At 48.3% G+C, this 21766-nt stretch overlaps 1 protein-coding gene across 1 annotated transcript in view; it reads left to right on the top strand.

The window, feature by feature from the left end:
- The window catches only part of ctif (CBP80/20-dependent translation initiation factor), a gene marked incomplete in the record, with an annotated part of 115302 nt that overhangs the window by 89240 nt on the left and 4296 nt on the right, over positions 1-21766 (top strand). The window contains 1 exon segment of the mRNA NM_001078866.1: positions 20133-20288. Coding sequence (NP_001072334.1) covers positions 20133-20288 — 156 coding nt within the window.

The raw sequence follows: 21766 nt of genomic DNA on the forward strand, positions 1-21766 counted from the left end.
TGGATAATGGGTCCTATACCTGTATATTGTATGTATATTTTGAATGAAGGATAAAACTTCAATTGCTTCAATCCCATTGGGAAATATAATCCCTTTAGTGCTCAAACTGTTGATTCTTGTGGGATCTCCGGTGGGATCTGCAGTTATTCCGATTCCCAATGGACCAGGGTGGCGCCATATCCGCGATGATTAAAATAGATGCCCTATGTGTAGCGCCTGTGGGCTTTTGGGCCGAGCCCCGCTGCCAATCACTGACATTAACCCCCCGCTCCACACCAACCCCTCGGCCCCCCGTGCCCTTTTTAGCCGGGAGTTGTCTCCATCCCAGGCATGCAGGGAGGGGTATTATTAGCGGCACGTCCCGGTGCCTGTAACTGCACACTGCGCTGCCTGGCGACCGTTCCTACCAACAGCTCAAACAGAACGACAAATCTCCCGACGCGCTGCTAAACCAGTGGGGCTGCCATGGAAGCCGGGCTTGTCACCGGCCGTGGAAATAGAACGTCGGTTGCTAGAATCGGCCTATAAATATGCAGCGAATTCCCGTACTGTAGAATTCTGGGGGAGATTAGCAGGAGATTAGGAGGGAACCGAATACCCAAAACAAGGAATAAACAAAGAGCAAATGCGCGTCCCTGTGTGTCTGGGGGGGGGGGGGGCAACTGGGCCCCTTAATAATTTGAACAGGTATTTATTCTTATTACTGTAGCTGAGCAATAAAATGCAAATATAGAATGTGGGGGCAGTTTTTCTTCCCTATAATTTCTTTTACGGAAACAGCACAAATTTGTCTTTAAATAGTCCAGTCGCTTAATCATCTTAGTGACCAGCGGGCTAAATACTCAGTAAAAAGATAGTATCTCAGCCATAAAGCAGGGCACGACTGCTGCTTACAATGGGGGGGATCAGATAGGATCTGTGCCACTGTGACAGAATGCTCTGTTATACAGATAGCTAGAATCTCAGCCATAAAGCAGGGCAGGACTGCTGCTGACAATGGGGGGATCAGAAAGGATCTGTGCCACTGTGACAGAATGCTCTGTTATACAGATAGCTAGAATCTCAGCCATAAAGCAGGGCAGGACTGCTGCTTACAATGGGGGGGGATCAGATAGGATCTGTGCCACTGTGACAGAATGCTCTGTTATACAGATAGCTAGAATCTCAGCCATAAAGCAGGGCAGGACTGCTGCTTACAATGGGGGGATCAGATAGGATCTGTGCCACTGTGACAGAATGCTCTGTTATACAGATAGCTAGAATCTCAGCCATAAAGCAGGGCAGGACTGCTGCTTACAATGGGGGGATCAGATAGGATCTGTGCCACTGTGACAGAATGCTCTGTTATACAGATAGCTAGAATCTCAGCCATAAAGCAGGGCAGGACTGCTGCTTACAATGGGGGGATCAGATAGGATCTGTGCCACTGTGACAGAATGCTCTGTTATACAGATAGCTAGAATCTCAGCCATAAAGCAGGGCAGGACTGCTGCTTACAATGGGGGGGGGATCAGATAGGATCTGTGCCACTGTGACAGAATGCTCTGTTATACAGATAGCTAGAATCTCAGCCATAAAGCAGGGCAGGACTGCTGCTTACAATGGGGGGATCAGATAGGATCTGTGCCACTGTGACAGAATGCTCTGTTACACAGATAGCTAGAATCTCAGCCATAAAGCAGGGCAGGACTGCTGCTTACAATGGGGGGGGGATCAGATAGGATCTGTGCCACTGTGACAGAATGCTCTGTTATACAGATAGCTAGAATCTCAGCCATAAAGCAGGGCAGGACTGCTGCTTCCAATGGGGGGATCAGATAGGATCTGTGCCACTGTGACAGAATGCTCTGTTATACAGATAGCTAGAATCTCAGCCATAAAGCAGGGCAGGACTGCTGCTTACAATGGGGGGATCAGATAGGATCTGTGCCACTGTGACAGAATGCTCTGTTATACAGATAGCTAGAATCTCAGCCATAAAGCAGGGCAGGACTGAGGGAAAGGACTATAACCTTTTCTGACTATAAGTAACGGATTATTATGAAACACTAACACAAGCTTTATTTTCAGATGTAATATAGAGTTAAAATGAAATGGAAAAATCTCAAAATACTTTTCCCACCAGGTCTACCAACATCTCTGCCCCTCCATCTTCTCACCCTGCGAGTATTAATACCCCTGGTGCTCACACTGCATCAGGCACCGGGCTGAGCTCTAAATAACCGCGGGGTTCAGGGCGCTCTGATTCGGGATACAGGGTTTTGCCTGAGGGCAGATCAAGACAAATCGCCTTTCACCTAAATATTGTACATACCAATCTATATTACATTGGCAGCGGCGCTGTTAAACGATACCTAATGAGGAGGCAGAAAGGGCAGCCGCAGGCAGGGGAATTAAAGAAAAACTATTTGGCATCTCCACCGCAAAGATTCCCTTTTAGGCAGATTTATGGGGAAATCACTTATTTTCCATTAAAGGGGATATAAACCCTAAATAATATATGGCCTAATGATAGAAATGATTTGTGATCAAGATGGCTACATAATCACATTGGCGATATTGTAAGCAGCAGTCCTGCCCTGCTTTATGGCTGAGATTCTAGCTATCTGTATAACAGAGCATTCTGTCACAGTGGCACAGATCCTATCTGATCCCCCCATTGTAAGCAGCAGTCCTGCCCTGCTTTATGGCTGAGATTCTAGCTATCTGTATAACAGAGCATTCTGTCACAGTGGCACAGATCCTATCTGATCCCCCCCATTGTAAGCAGCAGTCCTGCCCTGCTTTATGGCTGAGATTCTAGCTATCTGTATAACAGAGCATTCTGTCACAGTGGCACAGATCCTATCTGATCCCCCCCCCCCCCCCCCCCATTGTAAGCAGCAGTCCTGCCCTGCTTTATGGCTGAGATTCTAGCTATCTGTATAACAGAGCATTCTGTCACAGTGGCACAGATCCTATCTGATCCCCCCATTGTAAGCAGCATCCTGCCCTGCTTTATGGCTGAGATTCTAGCTATCTGTATAACAGAGCATTCTGTCACAGTGGCACAGATCCTATCTGATCCCCCCCATTGTAAGCAGCAGTCCTGCCCTGCTTTATGGCTGAGATTCTAGCTATCTGTATAACAGAGCATTCTGTCACAGTGGCACAGATCCTATCTGATCCCCCCCCCCCCCCCCCCCATTGTAAGCAGCAGTCCTGCCCTGCTTTATGGCTGAGATTCTAGCTATCTGTATAACAGAGCATTCTGTCACAGTGGCACAGATCCTATCTGATCCCCCCCATTGTAAGCAGCAGTCCTGCCCTGCTTTATGGCTGAGATTCTAGCTATCTGTATAACAGAGCATTCTGTCACAGTGGCACAGATCCTATCTGATCCCCCCCATTGTAAGCAGCAGTCCTGCCCTGCTTTATGGCTGAGATTCTAGCTATCTGTATAACAGAGCATTCTGTCACAGTGGCACAGATCCCATCTGATCCCCCCATTGTAAGCAGCAGTCCTGCCCTGCTTTATGGCTGAGATTCTAGCTATCTGTATAACAGAGCATTCTGTCACAGTGGCACAGATCCTATCTGATCCCCCCATTGTAAGCAGCAGTCCTGCCCTGCTTTATGGCTGAGATTCTAGCTATCTGTATAACAGAGCATTCTGTCACAGTGGCACAGATCCCATCTGATCCCCCCATTGTAAGCAGCAGTCCTGCCCTGCTTTATGGCTGAGATTCTAGCTATCTGTGTAACACAATCTCTGAACAATACCAGTTGTCACACACATATGCAGCAGTGCCACCAGTGGATATTACAGGTATTGCAGGCTGCAGAAAGGAATACATAGCTATGGCTGAGAGCCTGTGTTTATAGGTATTATGACAAATAGTGTCTCCTAGAGTGTATTGGGCTGTGGGTTACAAGACACAGAGGAAGATTTTCACCTTATTGTTCCATATATTGGGTCATGAGGCCCATTTATTTAGGATATTTTTTTTTTCGGAGGGCTGGAACAGAATAAGGCCTTTTTGTAGCAGCGCTTGGTCCCTCCGCGGTCTTGTTGCTCCGGATCTCGTACAGTAATATATCTAACAGTATCACCATTTATACAGTGCCCAGCTTACACTACTGCACTAAGCCCTGGGGACTTATGGGGATTATCTCTTTGCTTAGTACTTGGCTGTCGGGCAGCGGTGCCAGACAGATAATGTTTAATAAAGTAGCAATATCATATATAGATGCCAGCCTGTGCTGTGTGCCTGTATGTAATATAGATGCGCCCGCTGGAACCGCTGCAGTATTCCTGCCCGCAGTGCCCTACAGCAGAACTGACAGGTAAAGTCTTTCCTCTGGTGTCTCTTAGAAAGGGACATCATTCTTTAATGTGCCTCTTGTGTCTCCAGCGCTGCTGTCTGGGTTGATTTACAGGAGATGGCAAGTAAATGGCTTGGCACCCACCTTTAGTACTGCAGTGGGGCTGATTATAAGCACCCCAAAGGCCCAGTTTTGCAGTTAATAATGGTTGGTCCTCTGGGAAGGGACTGGGGCTGTGGGATAGCAGGTATAGTAGGGAGAGATGGTGCCTATAGTAGCAGTGGGATAATAGCCTCTGGGAAGGGACTGGGGCTGTGGGATAGCAGGTATAGTAGGGAGAGATGGTGCCTATAGTAGCAGTGGGGGGATAATAGCCTCTGGAAAGGGACTGGGGCTGTGGGATAGCAGGTATAGTAGGGAGAGATGGTGCCTATAGTAGCAGTGGGGGGATAATAGCCTCTGGGAAGGGACTGGGGCTGTGGGATAGCAGGTATAGTAGGGAGAGATGGTGCCTATAGTAGCAGTGGGGGGATAATAGCCTCTGGGAAGGGACTGGGGCTGTGGGATAGCAGGTATAGTAGGGAGAGATGGTGCCTATAGTAGCAGTGGGGGGATAATAGCCTCTGGGAAGGGACTGGGGCTGTGGGATAGCAGGTATAGTAGGGAGAGATGGTGCCTATAGTAGCAGTGGGGGATAATAGCCTCTGGGAAGGGACTGGAGCTGTGGGATAGCAGGTATAGTAGGGAGAGATGGTGCCTATAGTAGCAGTGGGATAATAGCCTCTGGAAAGGGACTGGGGCTGTGGGATAGCAGGTATAGTAGGGAGAGATGGTGCCTATAGTAGCAGTGGGATAATAGCCTCTGGGAAGGGACTGGGGCTGTGGGATAGCAGGTATAGTAGGGAGAGATGGTGCCTATAGTAGCAGTGGGGGATAATAGCCTCTGGGAAGGGACTGGGGCTGTGGGATAGCAGGTATAGTAGGGAGAGATGGTGCCTATAGTAGCAGTGGGGGATAATAGCCTCTGGGAAGGGACTGGGGCTGTGGGATAGCAGGTATAGTAGGGAGAGATGGTGCCTATAGTAGCAGTGGGGGGATAATAGCCTCTGGGAAGGGACTGGGGCTGTGGGATAGCAGGTATAGTAGGGAGAGATGGTGCCTATAGTAGCAGTGGGGGGATAATAGCCTCTGGGAAGGGACTGGGGCTGTGGGATAGCTGGTATAGTAGGGAGAGATGGTGCCTATAGTAGCAGTGGGGGGTAATAGCCTCTGGGAAGGGACTGGGGCTGTGGGATAGCAGGTATAGTAGGGAGAGATGGTGCCTATAGTAGCAGTGGGGGGATAATAGCCTCTGGGAAGGGACTGGGGGCTGTGGATAGCAGGTATAGTAGGGAGAGATGGTGCCTATAGTAGCAGTGGGGGGATAATAGCCTCTGGGAAGGGACTGGGGCTGTGGGATAGCAGGTATAGTAGGGAGAGATGGTGCCTATAGTAGCAGTGGGGGGATAATAGCCTCTGGGAAGGGACTGGGGCTGTGGGATAGCAGGTATAGTAGGGAGAGATGGTGCCTATAGTAGCAGTGGGGGGATAATAGCCTCTGGGAAGGGACTGGGGCTGTGGGATAGCAGGTATAGTAGGGAGAGATGGTGCCTATAGTAGCAGTGGGGGGATAATAGCCTCTGGGAAGGGACTGGGGCTGTGGGATAGCAGGTATAGTAGGGAGAGATGGTGCCTATAGTAGCAGTGGGGGAATAATAGCCTCTGGGAAGGGACTGGGGCTGTGGGATAGCAGGTATAGTAGGGAGAGATGGTGCCTATAGTAGCAGTGGGGGGATAATAGCCTCTGGGAAGGGACTGGGGCTGTGGGATAGCAGGTATAGTAGGGAGAGATGGTGCCTATAGTAGCAGTGGGGGGATAATAGCCTCTGGGAAGGGACTGGGGCTGTGGGATAGCAGGTATAGTAGGGAGAGATGGTGCCTATAGTAGCAGTGGGGGATAATAGCCTCTGGGAAGGGACTGGAGCTGTGGGATAGCAGGTATAGTAGGGAGAGATGGTGCCTATAGTAGCAGTGGGATAATAGCCTCTGGAAAGGGACTGGGGCTGTGGGATAGCAGGTATAGTAGGGAGAGATGGTGCCTATAGTAGCAGTGGGATAATAGCCTCTGGGAAGGGACTGGGGCTGTGGGATAGCAGGTATAGTAGGGAGAGATGGTGCCTATAGTAGCAGTGGGGGATAATAGCCTCTGGGAAGGGACTGGGGCTGTGGGGATAGCAGGTATAGTAGGGAGAGATGGTGCCTATAGTAGCAGTGGGGGATAATAGCCTCTGGGAAGGGACTGGGGCTGTGGGATAGCTGGTATAGTAGGGAGAGATGGTGCCTATAGTAGCAGTGGGGGGATAATAGCCTCTGGGAAGGGACTGGGGCTGTGGGATAGCAGGTATAGTAGGGAGAGATGGTGCCTATAGTAGCAGTGGGGGGATAATAGCCTCTGGGAAGGGACTGGGGCTGTGGGATAGCAGGTATAGTAGGGAGAGATGGTGCCTATAGTAGCAGTGGGGGGATAATAGGCCTCTGGGAAGGGACTGGGGCTGTGGGATAGCAGGTATAGTAGGGAGAGATGGTGCCTATAGTAGCAGTGGGGGGATAATAGCCTCTGGGAAGGGACTGGGGCTGTGGGATAGCAGGTATAGTAGGGAGAGATGGTGCCTATAGTAGCAGTGGGGGGATAATAGCCTCTGGGAAGGGACTGGGGCTGTGGGATAGCAGGTATAGTAGGGAGAGATGGTGCCTATAGTAGCAGTGGGGGGATAATAGCCTCTGAGAAGGGACTGGGGCTGTGGGATAGCAGGTATAGTAGGGAGAGATGGTGCCTATAGTAGCAGTGGGGGGATAATAGCCTCTGGGAAGGGACTGGGGCTGTGGGATAGCAGGTATAGTAGGGAGAGATGGTGCCTATAGTAGCAGTGGAGTAGTACAATTTGGGAAGGGAAGGTGAGGCCTAGCAGTGTTACTATCTCTTTTGCCCCAATGCTCAGTTCTGATTTTCAGATTTCTCTCCTGACTGTGCCAATACGTTTGTATGCAAACAGGGATTCAGACTCCATGCAGTGTTTGGCACAAGGTTGGGCGCAGTTGGGCGCAGGCTGATACGGGCGATGGTGCCGGGCAGCCATGACAGCGTCGAATGCATTTGCGGAACAGACTAATACATTTCTTCCCACATAGATCTGATAGCTCCCTGAGGCCCTGTTTGTGCTGACATCTGTTATAGAAGTTAAGAGAACGGAGCTGATGGAACACTGTGCGTAATGGTTACCATGTGTCCCTCGGACTCGCCGAGCGCTGGGACGCGGATCGCGCTCACTGCCAACTGGTATGTTAGAGAGATGTTTACTCGCACCAACCAGTGGGATGAGGTCATTTGATCCCTAAAAACCTCAGCGATGCTGGACGGAGCATCATGTCCTTCCTGTGAACTGTGTAGTAGGTGGAAATGTAGCGGCGCCCATCGCAGGCCGCAGTGAGCCATTGCCAGGAGGATGATGGGATGTTGTGTGCCGGCCAAGGGCATTGCTACAGGCGTCGCGGCTGCAGGGATCTAAAGGGGACCCTTGGGTGCAAATACTTTGACCTCTAGTAAAAAAGACGGGTCAGTTTGTGTAGCGACATGGGGGGGACTATGGAAATTCGGCATTGTAGTGCTTGGGCCTCGCTCATACTCCGAATTTTATCAATACAGATATTGCTTTACTGCCATGTTGTGCTGCAGCTTGGGCATAGGGCAGTTCTAAGAAATTCAGGGGGCCCAGGACGTGCTATCCAGTGCCAGACCCCCCATACTGACGGAGGAGCCAGTTCTACTGTCAAGCGCAGGGCCCTTGGGAGCTATGTGCAACCCTCCAATAGCAGCTTTGGTTGGGCACCTCTATCTCTAATTAGAACTGCAGTTTCGGGGGGCAGCGCTGCCGTGTTTCAGAAGCCGTCGTTTTTGTGCTTTTGTGGAGATGCAGCTTGCCAGGGAATTCCGAAGGGAGCATATAAGGGAAGCACTCATTCCCAAACAGAATGCACTCTGGGAAATATCTGCCCGTGGGGGTCTCTGGGACACCATTTGGGCCTTGGTCGCCCCCTGGCTTCCAATGCATAGTCAGGGCTGTGAAGGAACATGGCTGATTTCTAGGTGTCGGTTGGGTAGGCCATGGGGGGTCCCCATACATGGGCAGATAAACTGCTGAATCTGTCTGAAGGACCCAAATTGCCAGCTAAACCTGTGTATGGCCAGTTTAACCCCTTCTATGCCAGGGTCGGTCTAATATTGGCGTGTGTTATCAGGAAACCATAGATAAACGTCAACCCTGAGCTGTAGAGCTGACAGCGTTGCCTTGATGGTTCTTTCATGCTGAAGCCATAGATCAGGGGTGGCCAGACTTTGTCGACCGTTGACTCCTCCCCCCAAGACGCAGCGTACGTACGTATTCACGCATCCGCGCCACACTTCTACATCCCCCGGCTTCGTTGTGGTCCACTAGAAATCCACGGGGGATCGGCTGTTGGACCGCGATCGCCGTCTTGGCCACCCCTGCCGTAGGTGCTACAGCTCCTGGCACTTGAAGGGTTAAGGGAAAAGCTTATATTGGTTGCAGATTATTTGGTAATGCCTTAAAATAAAAAATGCCAGTTTAACAGGGATGTAAAATCAAAAGTGTCATTCAAAACCCTTTTGGCATTGTTGGTTCTGTCTGTCGCAACAATGTAGCCAATAGAAAGGGACAGACGTATATACAGTTGTACGTATATATTATTATTTATTTATAAAGCGACAACATATTCCGCAGCGCTGTACAATAAGTGGGTTTCATACATTGGGCATACAGAGTAACATATAAAGCAATCAATAACTGATACAGGAGGGGAAGGGAGCCCTGCCCAAAAGAGCTTACACTCTACAAGGAGTAACATATAAAGCAATCAGTAACCGATACAAGAGGGGAAGGCAGCCCTGCCCAAAAGAGCTTACACTCTACAAGGAGTAACATATAAAGCAATCAATAACCGATACAAGAGGGGAAGAGAGCCCTGCCCAAAAGAGCTTACACTCTACAAGGAGTAACATATAAAGCAATCAATAACCGATACAAGAGGGGAAGGCAGCCCTGCCCAAAGGAGCTTACAATCTACAAGGAGTAACATATAAAGCAATCAGTAACCGATACAAGAGGGGAAGGGAGCCCTGCCCAAAGGAGCTTACACTCTACAAGGAGTAACATATAAAGCAATCAGTAACCGATACAGGAGGGGAAGGGAGCCCTGCCCAAAAGAGCTTACACTCTACAAGGAGTAACATATAAAGCAATCAGTAACCGATACAGGAGGGGAAGGGAGCCCTGCCCAAAAGAGCTTACACTCTACAAGGAGTAACATATAAAGCAATCAATAACCAATACAAGAGGGGAAGAGAGCCCTGCCCAAAAGAGCTTACAATCTACAAGTATGGGAATCTACAAGTGGGATGAATGGGAAGTTGCTTAGAATCACATTCTGTTTCATTTCCCTCTTTAACAATTACATTTCTGGCTTTACTTTCCCTTTAAAATGAAATTTTCTTTATAAGATAAATGTTCTGAAACCTGTAAAAATAGGGTTTCAGTGTCTTTTTAAATTGACGCTGAGTTGCGTGTAGCCTTGACACCCCGGGGGCCCCCGTTACCTGACAGTGGGGGCCCCACCTGCCGGCTGGGTGACTGGATGGGAAGCCGGAGATGGAACACACTTGGCGCGACCCTAAAGCGCTGGGGAGATGAGTTCTATTCCAGGCCCGAGGCCTCCGCAGCTCCCATAAAAGAAACATCAAGTTCTTCTCTATAAATAAAAAATGGCTTTAAATGGAGAAGAATCTCCGGCCGCCCCGGTGAATTGCAGGTCAGCATTGCAGGGTGTGACCGTCCCAAATCTTTCATTGATCCACCTCCAGTCAGGCATCACTCCCAGCATCCCTCAGTAGCAGCGCCTGCCCATGTGGCACGGAGGGGGCAGACATACGGTATTAACCCTTCATACGCCGGGACTTTATATAAGAGCTTTTCAGCTGCTACAGGCAGTGTTGCTTTAGTACAGGTATAGGACCCGTTATCCAGAATGCTCGGGACTAAGGGTATTCCAAATAAGGGGTCTTTCCATAATTTGGATCTCCATACCTTAGGTCTATTAAAAAATTTATAAAACATGAATTAAACCAAATAGGATTGTTCTGCCCCCAATAAGGGGTAATTATATCTTAGTTGGGATCAAGTACAGGTACTGTTTTATTATTACAGAGAAAAGGGAATCATTTACCATTAAATAAACCCAATAGGGCTGTTCTGCCCCAATAAGGGGTAATTATATCTTAGTTGGGATCAAGTACAGGTACTGTTTTATTATTACAGAGAAAAGGGAATCATTTAACCATTAAATAAACCCAATAGGGCTGTTCTGCCCCCAATAAGGGGTAATTATATATTAGTTGGGATCAAGTACAGGTACTGTTTTATTATTACAGAGAAAAAGCAAATCCGTTTTAAAATTCTGAATTATTTGATTATAATGGAGTCTATGGGAGACGGGCTTTCCGTAATTCAGAGCTTTCTGGATAACGGGTTTCCAGATAATGGGTCCCATACCTGTACTTGCTTGCAGCTTGGCTGAGTAGTAACTTCACACAAACAGCTGGTCGCTAGGGCCACTCAGCTTAGCTACCAGGAAGCATATGCAGGCTGAAGGTGTCATACACAATACCTCCTTTTTCCTGGCACTGGGTTGGCATTAGATCCCCCCAGTAGATTCTGCTGACACAGTACTAAGGCATGTATGTATGTATGTATGTATATCTTTATTTATAAAGTGCTACTTATGTACGCAGCGCTGTACAGTAGAATACATTAATACAAACAGGGGGTTATTAAGATAATAATAGATAAATACAAAGTATAACCATAAATACAAATAAATACAAAATACAATTGCAATTGAGTCAAAGACACAAGAGGATGGAGGTCCCTGCCCTGTAGAGCTTACAATCTATATAATTGCCCTATTGCCCCTTTCCAGTGCTATTGTGACTGGCTGCCCCCTCCCTGTTGTCTGCGTCACCCTCCCAGGCTCCGCCGGGCTAATGCTCGAGTCAGTCGGAGCTGCCATCTGTCGCTCGCTGGTGAGCCCCTGTAATCCTGCTCAGGCCCAACGTGGACTTAGGAATTTACTCTCGATGACCCCCCCGGCGCATTAAGGGCAGCATTTCCTGCGGCTTATTGGCATAGTGTCATGTCGCCAACGCCACCCCAGATCCCTTCTAATTCCTGGAAAGGAGCCGATGCCACATGCCTCAATGATGCCCGACTGTGGGGAATGAGTGGCACCGGCTGGGGGCAGTATGGGTTTGCATTGGGCACGACCTGCTCTGCGCTGGTTACTGGGGAAGGCTATTGGCCAGTGCTGCAGTTTGCCCGGGGGGCAGTAGTATTAGATCATTTCAGCCTTTGGCCACTAAGGTCGCTTAGAGCCCATTGGGTGCTTGTGTGTGTGTATGTGTGTGTGTATTGGCATGTCCTTCCATTCAAGGCTTGTTTGACTGTAGCATTAGTGCCCATTGAAGCCCAGGGCTGTGCCTGTTTATCCTGCAGGATGTACCAATAATAGGTCTGGTGTCTGGGCAGGAAGGCGGTGCAGAAAGGTGCCACTGGGGGGCAGGAGACAGGCTTATCAGCGGATTCATTGACAAGCAGGAAACCTGCCACCTATTCAACTTTCTGCCCAGTCATTCCAGTACCCTGTCTGGGAGTGTCTCGGAGATCCCCCCACCCCTGCCTGCTCTAATGTCTCTTCTTACTCTGGCCTAGGAACTTATTGTTTGCCCAGAGCATTCCTTCTCAGTATATTTGTATTTATACATATGGGTAGGAGGTGCCATAGTGTTTCCCTTAGACAGTACAGTATGGGCGTACAGCTTATTGTGTGCCCAGAACATTCCCTCTCTGTATATTTGTATTTATACATATGGGTAGGAGGTGCCATAGTGTTTCCCTTAGACAGTACAGTATGGGGGTACAGCTTATTGTGTGCCCAGAACATTCCCTCTCTGTATATTTGTATTTATACATATGGGTAGGGGGTGCCATAGTGTTTCCCTTAGACAGTACAGTATGGGGGTACAGCTTATTGTGTGCCCAGAACATTCCTTCTCTGTATATTTGTATTTATACATATGGGTAGGGGGTGCCATAGTGTTTCCCTTAGACAGTACAGTATGGGGGGTACAGCTTATTGTGTGCCCAGAACATTCCTTCTCTGTATATTTGTATTTATACATATGGGTAGGAGGTGCCATAGTGTTTCCCTTAGACAGTACAGTATGGGGGTACAGCTTATTGTGTGCCCAGAGCATTCCTTCTCTGTACATTTGTATTTATACATACGAATGGGAGGTACTATATATCTTCATTAGACAGTGCAGAGTTATTTTCAGGCACTTTCTCACCTATGGAGGAGCAGGATTTCCCGTGGGCAACTTCGCACCCCGCGCGGCAATCACCCCCATGAATCACCCCCGTGTGGCACAGGCCTAAGGACGTAAGATGAGGACAGTCCTAATTGCACGAGGTACCTAGAATCCCTTTGAAGCCAGACAATTAGCGCAGAGAGACAGGGCGGGGCTTATCTGCACAAACATTAGCCAGGAGTCGTTAGCGAGTCGGCTGCAATCAGATGCGCATATCAAAGGGCAGCCCCAGTGCTTACTTGCCCTTATCTGCAGCCAATTCCTCTCTCCCCTTTATTCCTGCAAAGCCCGGTCCCAAAAACCAGATTATCCGGGATTCACAGTGCGCTAGTTTGCCCTACTCATATTATACCTTAGAGATTAGCGGCTTGGCCTATGTGTAGCCCTCGCCCTGCCTATGGCTTCTTCATGGGAAGCCTGCCCTGCTTTACTGGGGGGCCCATCCGTACCCCAAGCTCTGGGCTGGCCAACATGTAGCCCGTGCCTAACCCTACGGTGTTCCCAAGGCTGGTATGGAAGCTCCATTCTCTCATTAGCAGAGTGCCCCATTCATCACGCCATGTCCGTCATCCTCGTTATTCCTGGGTAACCCTCGTGCCAGGGCAGAATAGTTCCCATAGTTCTGGGTTATCCGAGAGGGTTTCACCGCGGCACAAAGAGAATTCCCCCGGGGAGAGGAAAGTATTGAGTGTACGCTGAGAGCAAGGAATTGGCATCATAATAAATGGCTGCACTCGGGGGGGTCCTAATGAGCCGGGCCCTCGTCACCTGCTTTTTGTATATTATATCTATATGGAATCCTAATATATATATATATATTGTATATTATATCTCTATGGAATCCCTATATATATATTGTATATTATATCTCTATGGAATCCTAATATATATATATTGTATATTATATCTCTATGGAATCCCTATATATATTGTATATTATATCTCTATGGAATCCCTATATATATATTGTATATTATATCTCTATGGAATCCTAATATATATATATTGTATATTATATCTCTATGGAATCCTAATATATATATATATTGTATATTATATCTCTATGGAATATGTATGTTTAGGGGCTGGTCGGCTGCAAGGCAGTTCCCTTATATAAAGGCCATGGCTTATTGGGCAGCCAGTTGCCCTGTGTGGGCAGTTACCTCAGTTCAGGGTATAATTAGGTTCAGAAGAGCTTATATTCATAGCACTGAGAAGCAGCCGGGGGGGGGGGGGGCAGATGGCATTGGGATCAGTGCAGCTTGTACCCCCAGCTGCCATTTTCTCCTCTGGCCTTTGAGGGATACTGGGACATCCCTGAAAATAAAAAGTTAAGGGCTGTTGTAGCTGTGGCTGAAAGAGAATGCTGGGAAGTATAGACAATGATTTGGCCAGTTATATCCCACAGTGGGATTCAAATGATGATGTGATATAGTGAAGTCTATGGAGCCTCTGAACAGACTGGGAACCATAAAAGTCCTTTGGAGGGCCACATCCGGCCCGTGGGCCTCCAGTTGGACAGCCCTGCTCTAAATGATAATCTCATCCCTTCTTGTCTTATCAGGATCCTTCCGGCCACATTGGTTGCCCCCTCCAGCCTATTCTTCCCTTCCTGGGGTCCGACTGGTTTATCTCCCCCTCTAGGCTGCATTCCTCCCTATCATTGGGCCCTGTTCCTTGTTACTCAGGAATGTTATCTGAGATCCCACACCCTCGCGCTCCTACCCCCCCCCCATTCCTTTATCAGGTCGTTGCCACTTCTCCCACCCTGTAGTTAATTCTGTCCCATTCTGCTATCTCCAGCAGCACCTTCCTGCTCAGTGTCACCTTGTGTTGTTCCCGCACCCCCTGCACCCACTCTCATACTCCCAATCCTGCTCAGTGTCACCTTGTGTTGTTCCCGCACCCCCTGCACCCACTCTCATACTCCCAATCCTGCTCAGTGTCACCTTGTGTTGTTCCCGCACCCCCTGCACCCACTCTCATACTCCCAATCCTGCTCAGTGTCACCTTGTGTTGTTCCCGCACCCCCTGCACCCACTCTCATACTCCCAATCCTGCTCAGTGTCACCTTGTGTTGTTCCCGCACCCCCTGCACCCACTCTCATACTCCCAATCCTGCTCAGTGTCACCTTGTGTTGTTCCCGCACCCCCTGCACCCACTCTCATACTCCCAATCCTGCTCAGTGTCACCTTGTGTTGTTCCCGCACCCCCTGCACCCACTCTCATACTCCCAATCCTGCTCAGTGTCACCTTGTGTTGTTCCCGCACCCCCTGCACCCACTCTCATACTCCCAATCCTGCTCAGTGTCACCTTGTGTTGTTCCCGCACCCCCTGCACCCACTCTCATACTCCCAATCCTGTTATAGATTCCTTTGTGTTCAACACCTTTACTTTTACATTGAACTTTCAGGGCATTTTGATGTAAAGCCGGCCATACACATTCAGATTTTAGTCTTCTTCCGATGAATGTTCAGATATCAGTCGTACGTTTAATTGCAACGATCTATAATTCACATTAAGCCTGAAGTTGTAGGATAAAGCCCTAAATATAACCAATGGGAGGAGGTTCTGAACAGGAAATAGTTGGCAGCACCAATCGTACCGATGTGACTCCCATTTTAGGTCCCCAAGGGTATCGGCAGATACACAATACAGGCGCATCTGACTGAAATGTTCTAACCTGTCCGACCGACTAAACGACCAATCACCATGGTACAAAAATGATCAGGATGATAATTCGGAGCCCCCATAGGAAACGTTCTATATTGGTGCATGTATGACCTAGCACATTCCTTGTGTTCCCTACTGGGCTCCTGGAGGCCATGCAGTTACACTGGGAATAATGGATAGAAGGTATACCAGCCAAGCCCAATGTCAAGCAGAAAGGTTTGCCCCATCTGTACCTGAACAGTAGCCTTCCTAAAGGGCCCCCCCACCTTCCCATGCTGAAAATTGTGATGGGAGCAGCCTATTTCTAGGAAATAAAGACCTGAAAATCAGTGAGTATTGCATGCAGCTTGGATTAGGGTACAAATAGGCCCAACTTGACACCTACGTGCCCCAATATTACAGCATTGAACTCCTACAGAGCTGTCCAACCCCCCTATTTTTGGGAGTTACCGTATTTTGGCACCTCTCCCCGGTCTCCTGGCACCCCATGGCATTCTCACGATTTGGAAACCCACATATCAGCACAATAATACCCCTATACACAAAGGGGGCCCATACAGAATGGTCTGCGTTGATGGTAGTGGAAGAACCCAACTGGCACTTACGACCAGAGAGCAGAGAACCAGAAGTCAAGTAACCAATGATGGCGGCTGATACTAATGCAGTGATACATCCTATGGTTACGTAAGTGTAGTTAGGACCATGGGTGGTGTCTGATTGGTGTTGGTTCTACTGGGGGGGGGTCATATCACTAGGGACCACTAACCCTACCGATCAACTCTATAAAGAATTGGGAGCGGGATGTTTTTGGGGGGGGTGTCCTTGCTGTGGTTGCGAAGAGGTGCCATTCCTATACATTGTACACCCCTCCCCCCCCAACTGAGCCCTGACTGAGACCCTTTATAACTGAACCTCACGCTCACCCCCCTGCCCAGCAGTATGGCCACTGTTTAGATATACCAGCCCCAGACAAAGCGTCACATTTCTGGAACCGCTCCCATCGCGCCTCGCCCTTTTTTCCCTCCGGCTGGTAACCATCCAGCCAAAATAGAACCATTAGGGCATCTCGGAATGATTCCTCAACGTAGCCCAAATAAACAGAGGCATCCTGGCATTCAGATACTGATGGAAGACATTGCTTCATGGCTCCATAATACGCCGCCCTGAGCCAATAGGAAGAGCTCATTTCCATCCTGCGGTCCCGCTGTTTAATATATCTAATGACAGCCATTTAAACATACAGGCAGCGAGGTGCGGGAACGTGCCAGATCAAAACAAAGAAACCAATGAACTCAGCCCTGATTCGTAGGAGAAATAAACCCCTTTGTTCCCATAGTCTCCCCACCAGATGTAGGTACCGTACGGCGGGCGCTCGGCGCATGTTAAAAGCACCAGAAAATGTAAATATTTAAATGTTACACTCGTCTGTAGGATGGTTCCATGTAATGGGAATGAACAGGAAACGCCAATGAAAGCTCCCTTTATTAACCCCTTGCTCGGGGTCAGATAGCCCCTGGCAGTCCAAGCAGGCCGGGGGTCCCATCTGAGGGGGAGAAATAAATTAATCAAGGTGTCCAACAGCCTTTCTTTACAGCTCTGAAAATGTGCGTTATTCTGGCAGATCATTTATCCACAGATTAAACCCTCTGACACCCTGAAGAACACAGAGAAGGCTCAGGGACGACCAGACTAATACATTGGCTTTAATGAGATTCTATCCTTCCTGCAGGCCCCAGTGGCCCAATAGTTCTCACTCTCAGAGAGGGTCTCGCCGAGGGAGGGACGAGGGTCTCTGAACGCAGAAATCACTTGTTTAATATAGAACTCCTCCAAGATTATCTCATTTCTAATAGCAGGTTATCACAACATCGCTCAGTGCGACTTCCATCTGTTTCTCATTAGTCAGAACTTAATTCCCTCCTTTCATTCATCTCATCCCCAGCTCCCCATGTCGTATCACGCCGCTCATCTGTTGCTAAACCTTATGCATTTACTGCTCTTCTACCCCCTGCAATCCCCCCCCCCCCCCCGGGGGTTCCCCACATCTTTGGGAGTTGTGGGAGTGGGAACGCAGTGCTCTTGGTTACTATTCAATCAGAACCTCTGGTTCTGGAAAAGAGATATCAGTAAGGATCAGCGGGAGCTTCGAAATCTTGGCACCTTCCAATAGAGATGCACCGAATTCACTATTTTGGGATTCAGCCAAACCCCGAATCCTTCATGAAAGATCCGACCGAATAAGGTCATGGAAGGGTTAAAAAGAACCAAAAATTATCAACTTCTGATTTTAAGTGTTTAGATTTGGTTCGATCAGGCACATGGCTGAATCCAAATCCTGCTGAGAGAGGCTGAATCTTGGCCGAACCGAATCCTGGATTTCTTGAATCCCTGCCTTCCAAAAAGCAATAGAACTCCACTAATACCGATATGTAACCGTATGTATGGGTCTCCCAATGGCTGCTGGGAAGTCCCAGAACTTATGTGGTTATCAGGTATGAGTGAGAACGTATGGCAGTGATCCCCAACCAGTGGCTCAGGGGCAACATGTTGCTCCCCAACCCCTTGGGTGTTGCTCTCAGTGCCCCCAAACCAGGGAGTTATTTTTGAATTCCTGACTTGGGGGCAAGTTTTGGTTGAATAAAAACAAGATTTCCTACCAAATAAAGCCCCTGTAAGCTGATTGGGTGCATAGAGGCTGCCTAATAGCCAATCACAGCCCTTATTTGGCTCCTCCATGAACTTTTATGGTGCTTGTGTTGCTCCCCAAGTCTTTTTACATTTGACTGTGGCTCCCGAGTAAGAAAGGTTGGGGATCCCTGACGTATGGCGTCAACGTAGTGACCAAATGAGCTTCGGCAGGCCAGTCGGCACAACAGAGGGGGCTTTTTTGGCCACACAAAGTCATGGGCTTCTCCTTCTCCATTGAAATGTTCATTATAAGCAGCTTCTGCACTTTATAAGAATTAAAGCCAAGTTGTACCTTTTGCCCCCACTGATTGGGGGGAATGTTATACAGATAATAATATACACCCTGTATAGGCACTGTGCTAGGGTTCCTGGAAAAGTATCAGAATCCCAGAATTCTACACCGAGAATAAATATAACTATATAATACTGAGGGTATATATCTAAGCTGGTAAATGTGTGAATATACACAGAGGAGACGGGTCTGAACAGAAGGAAGTTCATCAAGAGTCACTTGTTTATCTGTGCGTCTCACAGACTGGAACGTTTTATCTTTTCTCATTATCTTCTGTTTGACGTGTCTGTGTCTGTTTGTCTGTGTCTGTCTGTCTGTGTGTCTGTTGTTAAAGAGCAGCAGAATGAACCTGCTCTCCCTGTCTGGGGCCCATATCTTGTTTCACGGGTTAAACATCTAAATGTGGGTATGCAAAGGGACGGATAATTTGTTCCTAAATATAAGAAGTGCTGATAAATTGATTGTTTTCTGTGTAAAATCTGCTGAAATGAGACACATTGTTGTGCAAGGAGTTCAGTGTTGCAGCAAATACGTTCAGTTCCTATGGAGTAGCTCTATTGTGGCGCTATTATTGTGCAAGTAACATGGGGCACACCGGCACCTTAAGGGCGTATAGGGGCTAAGGGGAAATAAGGGGCACATAGGCAATTCCATGACACGTGCTTTGGGGCACTGGCACAACAGGAGACTAGTCGCCCGCAATAATTGCTTTTACTTTATTGCCGGTGAGAAAACGTACAGGGCGCTTTGTTTTTCCAAAGTTGTCCCCTTTGTGGAAAAAGACGCACCGCGTGTTAGTCGCGTGCCACTCGCAGTAGTGAAGATGTATCACGGGTGACTAATCTCTTGGTGTGCTGGGACCCTTAAGGTCCCCATACACCATAAGATCCACTCGTTTGGCAATGTTGGCCCTGGGGCCAAACGATTGAATTATAACAACAGGCATAGGAAAAGTCGGTCCGGGCACCACATCAATGAGCCAATGGGGTCCTCGATCCGACTAGATTTTCTAACCTGCCAGATCTCGATCTGGCCGATTACACCCTTATGCATGGGACTTTAGGGTCCCCTCCCACTCCTTGGGCTGGCATGTCCATTGGACAGGGGGGGGGTCTCGTTTCTGGCCTGAATTTAGGTGCTGTATACTTGTGTTCATGGGGGGCCCCATATAAACTACTTGTACGGGGCCCCAAGGTTTCTGATGAAGCCCTGCATAGGAGCCCAAGTGTCGGTAATACCGTTGGGGTGCAGCCGTTGGCATTTTTATAAATAAAACAGATACCTTTCCGTGAATGCAGTACTTTTTCTCTTTATAGTTTTTCGTTACCTGCATCCGGGACAGTTGGCCTTACAGTTAAGGGTAGTGCTCCTCTTTGTTCTTTTATATATATATATATATATAGCAGCCGAGACAGCAGTCTGATCTGCGAGACTGCTGTAACCACACTCTGGTTAACTGGTTTCCCCTTTTTTACCTTTTTTTTCCTGTTGATTTCACAAGTAAAGTAAAAGTAGTTTAACGGATTCCTGTCATGGTGCCTGTTGCAGGCAGATATTTCCTCTATTCGGCGGCCGCAGATGCCCGGCCCTGTCTCGCAACCCTCACTGACGGTTATTTCTGTCTTGTGTTTTGCAGAAGGATTTCTCCATACGGGAAGAGATGCACCGCTCTGACGTGGAACGCTGGCTGGGGTTCATCACCTTTCTGTGCGAAGTCTTCGGCACCATGAGGAGTAACATGGCCGAACCCTTCCGAGTCCTTGTGTGTCCCATCTATACCTGCCTTAGGGAGGTAATGGCTGCCCTCTTGTACCAGCCAAATGCTATCAGCATCCAAGGGCAGGGCAATTGTTTCATATACACACACACACACACACACACACACACATATATAAAAAAAAAAAAAATATATATATATATATATATATATATATAGTGGTACAGATCCTATCTGATCCCCCCAATTATAAGCAGCAGTCCTGCCCTGCTTTATGGCTGAGATTCTAGCTATCTGTATAACAGAGCATTCTGTCACAGTGGCACAGATCCTATCTGATCCCCCCATTGTAAGCAGCAGTCCTGCCCTGCTTTATGGCTGAGATTCTAGCTATCTGTATAACAGAGCATTCTGTCACAGTGGCACAGATCCTATCTGATCCCCCCATTGTAAGCAGCAGTCCTGCCCTGCTTTATGGCTGAGATTCTAGCTATCTGTATAACAGAGCATTCTGTCACAGTGGCACAGATCCTATCTGATCCCCCCCATTGTAAGCAGCAGTCCTGCCCTGCTTTATGGCTGAGATTCTAGCTATCTGTATAACAGAGCATTCTGTCACAGTGGCACAGATCCTATCTGATCCCCCCATTGTAAGCAGCAGTCCTGCCCTGCTTTATGGCTGAGATTCTAGCTATCTGTATAACAGAGCATTCTGTCACAGTGGCACAGATCCTATCTGATCCCCCCATTGTAAGCAGCAGTCCTGCCCTGCTTTATGGCTGAGATTCTAGCTATCTGTATAACAGAGCATTCTGTCACAGTGGCACAGATCCTATCTGATCCCCCCATTGTAAGCAGCAGTCCTGCCCTGCTTTATGGCTGAGATTCTAGCTATCTGTATAACAGAGCATTCTGTCACAGTGGCACAGATCTTATCTGATCCCCCCCATTGTAAGCAGCAGTCCTGCCCTGCTTTATGGCTGAGATTCTAGCTATCTGTATAACAGAGCATTCTGTCACAGTGGCACAGATCCTATCTGATCCCCCCATTGTAAGCAGCAGTCCTGCCCTGCTTTATGGCTGAGATTCTAGCTATCTGTATAACAGAGCATTCTGTCACAGTGGCACAGATCCTATCTGATCCCCCCCATTGTAAGCAGCAGTCCTGCCCTGCTTTATGGCTGAGATTCTAGCTATCTGTATAACAGAGCATTCTGTCACAGTGGCACAGATCCTATCTGATCCCCCCATTGTAAGCAGCAGTCCTGCCCTGCTTTATGGCTGAGATTCTAGCTATCTGTATAACAGAGCATTCTGTCACAGTGGCACAGATCCTATCTGATCCCCCCATTGTAAGCAGCAGTCCTGCCCTGCTTTATGGCTGAGATACCAGTAGAAGTGTTGCTGAATGCCCATCAGTATGGCAGCAGAATGTATTCTTTATATCCGTTCATGTTTCAGAACAAAAGAGCATATCATTAGCTAGATGAAGTGATGTCAGTGAGAGTTACAGTCAGGGCAAGTCCTGTGAGCCAGTAACAGTGTGTGCCCAG

The sequence above is a fragment of the Xenopus tropicalis genome, chromosome 1 (genome assembly GCF_000004195.4).
Source record: "Xenopus tropicalis strain Nigerian chromosome 1, UCB_Xtro_10.0, whole genome shotgun sequence".
Lineage (NCBI taxonomy): Eukaryota > Metazoa > Chordata > Amphibia > Anura > Pipidae > Xenopus > Xenopus tropicalis.